The sequence below is a fragment of the Ictalurus punctatus genome, chromosome 13 (genome assembly GCF_001660625.3).
Source record: "Ictalurus punctatus breed USDA103 chromosome 13, Coco_2.0, whole genome shotgun sequence".
NCBI lineage: Eukaryota > Metazoa > Chordata > Actinopteri > Siluriformes > Ictaluridae > Ictalurus > Ictalurus punctatus.
Genome location: NC_030428.2, coordinates 1,899,754 through 1,907,173, shown reverse-complemented (window position 1 = coordinate 1,907,173; position 7,420 = coordinate 1,899,754). Strand labels below are relative to the sequence as shown.

Genomic DNA, 7,420 nt, shown 5'->3' with positions numbered 1-7,420 from the left:
ATATCAGGTGCCTCTCGGGAGATTTGGCATTTTTTAAATAGATTCACTAGAGACAGATAGGAATTTATAAGACTTTAAAAAAAAATTCAGCAAATATTATTGCAAACACGTTTGCGTGACCATTTCAGCATTTTTAAAGAAATTAAACCATAAATACAGCTTTATTTTGAACACACAAATGTGCACAAATACACATATTTTATATAAGATACTGAGGATTTCCCTCACTCGTCAAGCTTCAGTCCTTCACTTGAAAGGATCTCGTGAAACATTCAGCGTCGTCTTAGTTCCCGTCTTACTCCAGCGCCTGAATGTTGTCCCACACTCTGACCACGTCTGGGTAATCGTTGAGAGCCTCGAGTAGGGTGGCACTGGCGTCCAGCTGGTCCTGTGGTAGAGCAGCGGGAGTGTTGGCGATGTACTCCATCCCCGCTGACAGAGTGTGAACCCCGAGAGCTTCCAGCGCTGTCCGCACAGCTTTTGTCGAGTTCATGTCACAGATGAACTGAGGAGGGAACGGAAAGGGATTATGGGAGATTCTTAGACACATTTCTCCAAATTTAAGACTAATTCACAACAAATGGACATTTCACAGAGCAGATACACTTCCTCTTCGCTGAGTTCTTGATTTAAACTAAATCAAGATTTTACCCAGATGAGGATGGGTTCCCTTCTGAGTCGGGTTCCTCTCAAGGTTTCTTCCTCTTAAAACATCTTAGGGAGTTTTTCCTTGCCACCGTCGCCACTCAGTGGCTTGCTCAGTTGGGATAAATTCGCACCTTTAATATCTGTATACCATGTTGATATTTCTGTAAAGCTGCTTTGAGACAATGCCTATTGTAAAAAGCGCTATACAAATAAAATTGAATTGAAATTGAATTAAATCGTCCTGCGACGATTTGAATTTGAGTCTTTTGATCTACTTTTTAACCCTACAAAATCCTATGAAAATAAGCACACCCCATGGAAATTGTTGGCTTTTTTGACATATTTGGACGAGCAAACATTTGATCTTCTTTGAAAGTGTCTACTAATGAAGTTGATATATTTGAACAAAACCTCAAGGAAAATTATATTTTCAATCATTTATTCAACAGAAATATCAGTAGATGTGATATTCTTGTGTGGGAAAAAGTAAGCACATCCTTGGCTTCAGAAGCTAGTATTGCCCCCTTTAGCAGAAATAACTTCTTGGAGGCGTTTCGCATAATTGTCCATCATTCTTGCTGGAATTTGTGACCACTCTTCCATGCAATATTCTTTCAGAGTCAAGACTTTTGAGGGTTTTCTTACATATACTGCCTGTTTCAGATCCCTTCCAACATTTGAATGGGATTCAAATCCGGGCTTTGACTAGGTCATTCCATAACCCTCCATTTCTACTTTTTGAGCCATCCCTTGGTGGATATGTGAGTGTGCTTATGATCATTATCCTGTTGAAAGGTCCTTCAACTTCAACTTTCGGACAGACGGCCTGACGTGCTTTTCAAGCACTCTTTGATATGATGCAGAATTCATAATTGAATTAATCAATGAATGCAAGCTGTCCAGTCCCTGGGGCAGCGAAGCAACCCCAAACCATAACATTTCCACCACCGTGCTTCACAGTTGGTATGAGGAGTTTCTCCTGAAAAGCTGTATTTGGTCTTTGTGGCAAACATGTCTGCTGTTACTGTGACCAAACTACTCTATCTTTGATTTGTGTGTCCAGAGCACATTATTCCAAAAGGCTTGGTCTTTTCCTGTATGCTCATCAGCAAACTGTAGTCTTGCAAAGGCTTTTTTCTGGCACGCCTCCCACGCAGGTCAAATCTGTGCAGTTTCTTTCTGATTGTAGAAGCATGCAATTTGACACCAACACTTACAGATCCTGTGATGAAATTTTGGGGTTCTTGGAGACTTCTTTTTGCATCAGACGGTCTGATCTTGGGCTGAATTTGCTCGGACAGCCAGTCCTGGACAAATTGGCAGTCGTTTGAAATCTGCGCCATTTGTGAATTTTTTTTCCTTACAGTGGAATGATGTATTTCATATAATTTGGAGATTTTTTAAATCCCTTACCAGACTCATAGGCATCCACGACCCCCCCCCCCCCCCCCCCCAAGGCCTTACAGAACTCTTTAGATCTTGGCATGATGACTCCACACACCTCAATAACAAAGGGAACACCAGACACTAGATATGAGAGGGGAATAAATAAGACCGGTTCCACCTGCACTCCCTAAGCAGGTTCTAATCACTGGCACCCGATCTTCAACACCTGATTCTCATTTTATGGATTTGAAGGGGTGATAAATGTAGGGGTGTTTTTTGTTCATTTAAATTGTGAAAAAAAATTTAAATGTCAATTTTATGTGTCATTTGATAGTATATCAACTTCAAAGAGGATCAAATATTTGCTTGTCCAAATATGTCAAACAAAGCCCAACAATTTCCATGGGGTGTACTTATTTTTTCACATGACTGTACATTTATTAATATTGGTGAAAATATTATTTTATAGCCCCTTTCACTGTATAAAGTCATCATATTCGGCACAAGTGTGTGTGTGTGTGTAATTGAGTTATAACTGTTCATTTATAAATCAAGTACAAAATATTGAACCACAAGAAAGGTCTTTGGGGAAGTAAACAAATCGATGTGCTATTTGGGGTTTCATATTTGTAATGAAAGTCATAAAACAAACACAGTTGTTGCAAATTCAACTGACTGGACATGATTGGTGTGTATAAGATCCCACAAGTCACAGTGGATGTCAGCCCAAAAAAAACGGTTCACGAAGTCCAAGGAACTCTCTGTAGACCTGGGCAAGGGTATAAAACCATTTCATTTTAATGCTCCCATGGAAGACGTTTGGAACCACCAGGACTCTTTCCTAAGTCTGGCCAATCTCAGTAACCATGGAGGTGACCAAGAACCCAATGTTTCACTCAAACGAGATCATCATCTGCAAAGATGGGAGAACCTGTCAGATGGACAACCGTCCCAGACCTCCTCCATCAGTCAAGACTTTACGGTAAAATGTCTAGATGGATGGCTAAGGAAAGGCATGAGGAAAAAGGTTCTTTATTCAGATGAGACAAAAATTTACGTTTTTTGAGCTGAACGTCTGGTAAACTGGTCAATATCATCCTTATAATGGAGCATGGTGGTGGGAGCATGCTGTTTTGGGGGTGCTTCTCTGTGGCAGGGACAGCGAGACTGGTCAGAACTGAAGGAAGGATAAATGCGACCAAAATACAGAAAGGTCCTTGAAGAAAACCTGCTCCAGAGTGCACACGACCTCAGACTGGGTAGATTACAGCCAAGAAAGTGGCTTCAGGACAAGTTTACGAATGTCCTGGAGTGGCCGAGCCAAAGCCCAGACTTACACGGAATCCCACTGAACATCTGTGGACAGAGCTGAAGATGGCAGTTCACAGATAATCGATATTCAGTCATATTGAGCTTGAGAAGATCTGCCAGGAAGTATACGAGAAACTGCCCAATATACAAGTGTGAACTTGTAGAGAATGATCCAAAAAGACTCAAAACTGTAACTGCTACCAAAGGAGTATCGGGATTATTATTATTATTAGTGCGTTTATTGTGTTTGGAGGTTCGGATCAGTGTGTAACCTGTAAAATCGGCTTCTCATCCTCATCCTCAGCTTCGTGCACGTCTTCAGCCCCCGCCTCTATCGCCAGCTCCAGAGCTTTTTCAGTAGAAACTTGGTCTCGGGCCGCCACGATGACGCCTTTTCTGTCAAAATGATGCCGGGCGCCTTCACAGATCGCCCCCCTGTGGACAAGCGGAGACTCCACTTAAAAAAAAAGAAAAGAAAACATCTATCCGGTGTATCTGGCAGGATGCGAGTAGACAAGAGGAGACTTCACACTGACCCGTTTTTCGTTAAGATGTGCTTGATGGCCTGGTGTGAGCGTGTGCTGTTGTCCGTCAGAACCTCGATGAGCAGCGTGGAACCTCCGGGCCCTCGCGCCTCGTACGTGTATTGAGTACCAGCTTTCGACTTTTCCTACAAGATAGAAATAAAAAAAAGACAGACGTTTAAACTCTTTGTTAAATGTAAAGTCTTTTACTCCGTCTCAATTCTGGACTCCGATTGGTCCGAAGGTGTTGATTAATTTTTCTTTAACACCAGCTCTGACTGCAAGTCACATGCACTCGTTCCAATACAGTGCCTTATCGTTACTATAGCAACAGCTCGTTCATTCCACGTTGATGAAAGGAGTCTCCGGTGTCTGTGCTCTCTAGCAGTCAGGCGTAAAGCTGGAACTTTTACGTTTTGTCGTTTTATCTTCAGGACTAGAGGAATAAAACTCGAGCTGTTATCGTAAAACTTCATCACACCACTCTGTTAATTATTTGCCTATAACAGCACGCTCCTGTCATGGTTTATACCTTACATAATATTCTAAGCAGAAGCATGTCTGAGTCACTCCCCAAGAACTTTTTTCTTTTCACTTACCGCTCCTTTAATAGCAGCCTCAATGGTAGTTTTGGGTAGATTTTTATTTCTGCACTGCTCTAGAAGCTGAGCCAAAGTGACATTATACTCCGGGTTTGGTCCTCCCTCTACACACACACACACAGACATTTATTAAGTATCACAATCCATTTCCTGGCTGCTATGTTTCCATGTTCAGTTTACAGACTATTGGATCAAATTTCCTACATTTCTTACTCACAAACAAACAAAACAAAGTACACCAGATGGATTATTTAGGACAGCATTTTGGCCAAGTCTCGCTGTCTTTAAATGTGCTATATAAATAACGTGACATTACATACATATTTAATTTAATTCCATATCTACATTATATTTCTATAACTTATATACTTAAAAAAACAAACAAAAAAACAAACAAAAAAAAACCTTGCATTTCCACAATCACTGAATTTTGAATACTTGATTGTACTTATTATTATTATTATTATTATTATTATTATTATTGCCCCACCTCTCACTGCCACCCTGATCAACATCGTGTATTTGGCGATCATCCGCGCTCGAGCTGCATCTTTCGGGATCTTGATGTCTTTCACTTTGGACCATTTGTTGTGGCCCGCGTGCAAAACCGGACACACGTGCACCGTCCTGACGCAGAACGGGAGCGCACTCAGCCGCGGAACCTTCGACAGTTTAGGAGCGCAGCCGGACAGAAAAGAACGTAACACCGCTCCGACTGCCATTGTCCTTGAGTTCAGGAACAAGAAACACTAAGAATTAGGGAATTTATTACTAAAACGCAGTTATTTATAAGACAGGCAGTTGCGTTAAGACGTTGTAATGAGCCAAGTCCTAAACTTAACGCTATGGTGCTAGATAGGTAAAAAAAAAAATTGAAACGACACAATTGTAGCCTACTTTAGCAAAGTATTTAAGGTACCAGTGGCGTGCAGTTTGGGACGTAGCCATCGCTAGTGAATTAGCTAAGTTAGATTGTATGATTAACAGATTGTTTACATATCTTTACTTACTTTTATGCTTTATTTACGAAATAATCGCGCTACATTTCCCACCGAAAATATAAACCTCACGGATATTACGAAGAACCGTCCAAGCCGAGCCCTCTCTAGAGCGACACTTTACGTCATTTCCGTTTTGTCTAACGTGTCAACCCCCCCCAACTTTTCCCCCCATATATATATATATATATATATATATATATATATATATATATATATATATATATATATATATATATATATATATATATATAACAACAACCCTATTGTCACTATTAAAGAATGAACACTATACATTCAAGTGGTTTCACTTCAGCGTATGAATGTCTGTCATTTGCCGTATTAGAACTTTTGACCCTGCTCGAGCGCCTGAGGTGTTTACATAAGAGTTTATGAAATACTGTCGCCACCTACCGGGCTGGTGTGAACATGTGAACGTTTTCAAATTACTTTTCTGTTTTCATCCATCCATCCATCCATCCATCTTCTATACCGCTTATCCTACAGGGTCACGGGGAACCTGTAGCCTATCCCAGGGAGCATGGGGCACAAAGCGGGGTACACCCTGGACAGGGTGCCAATCCATCGCAGAGCACAATCACACACATTCATACATACACTATGGACACTTCGGACATGCCCATCAACCTACAGTGCATGTCTTTGGACAGGGGGAGGAAACCGGAGTACCCGGAGGAAACCCCCACAGCACGGGGAGAACATGCAAACTCCACACACACAGGGCCACGGTGGGAATCGAACCCCCCGACCCTGGGGGTGAGAGGCGAAAGTGTGCCCCTTGATGAATACCAATCACCTGTAAAGTGCAAACGCATGAACGCCATGGCTCATTTGCGTTTCGTGACACCCGCAAAATGCCATAAAAGGAAACCGAGACGAACGCATGAAATGAAATGTGTGGACGTTATTTTTACAGTTACATTTATATAGCACTTTTCTTGACACTCAAAGTCCTTTAAATAGCATGGGGGGTGAGTTGAATCTTCTTAACCACCACTAGCATGTAGCATCCACCTGGATGATGGGATGGCGGCCATATTGAGCAGAACGCCTACCACACACCAGCTATTAGTGGAGAAGAGAGAGTGATGTAGCCAATTCAGAGATGGGGGGATTATTAGGTAGCCATGATAGAGAGGAGCCAATGGGGGAACTAAAATGGTCTCGTATCATTCTATAATTGTCATACCTAAAGTGTAACTATGAGTGATGATTAAAGGAGCATTAAGCAGGATGTAGTTGCTATTGGGTCTCGAACAGTTAGGAAAGTGGGTCCAAGAACATCTGAATGATTTTTATTTACTTCTTGAGCCCACTCCTACATTTTCTTGCTTACTGTATGTACACAAGGCTCTGTCCCCAGAGTTAGTAGACTGTCATAACAGTACATTCAAGTGCACACTTTGCAACTGTTCCAGACAGTTAATGCAACTGTTAGTCCATTTTTATATCCATTCGCTGACCTGGACATGAACGATGGAGGGATTTTATTTTTGCAACCTCATATTTACATCTCAATAAATAAATAAATAAATAAATAAAATAAATAAATAAATAAATAAATAAATAAGGTCAAAGGCAACAAGAACAGGATTATTTCTGTCTAATTAAAATGGTCTTTAGGGGTGCCAATAATTTTGCCACGTTTTTTTTTTTTTTTTAGAGTAACCTATTATTTTTAAAAACAAGATCGGTTAAAAGACAGAATGAAAGAAAGAAAGCAAGAAAAATTTTAGTGAGAGAGACAGAAACAAAAAGAGAGAAATTTATATATAGAGAGATAGAATGACAGAAACAGAGATAGAAAGAGAGACAGAAGGAGAGAGAGAGCTTTTTTGCCAGTCAGTGAGGGGTTAAAAGGGGGCAGAAGGTCCATCTCTCTCAAACACACACACACACACACACACACACACACACACACACACACACA

At 41.0% G+C, this 7,420-nt stretch overlaps 1 protein-coding gene across 1 annotated transcript; it reads right to left on the bottom strand.

The window, feature by feature from the left end:
• Positions 1 to 142: 142 nt before the first annotated feature.
• On the bottom strand, positions 143 to 5,615 carry LOC108273850 (translational activator of cytochrome c oxidase 1). The gene is made up of 6 exons (XM_017483479.3): positions 5,482 to 5,615; positions 4,962 to 5,197; positions 4,469 to 4,575; positions 3,882 to 4,015; positions 3,618 to 3,780; positions 143 to 505 (listed from the first exon to the last, which is right to left on the bottom strand). Exons 2-6 carry the CDS (start codon positions 5,191 to 5,193, stop codon positions 296 to 298), a joined length of 846 nt encoding a protein of 281 aa, XP_017338968.1. The 5' UTR covers positions 5,194 to 5,197; positions 5,482 to 5,615; the 3' UTR covers positions 143 to 295.
• Between the last annotated feature and the right edge of the window lie 1,805 nt (positions 5,616 to 7,420).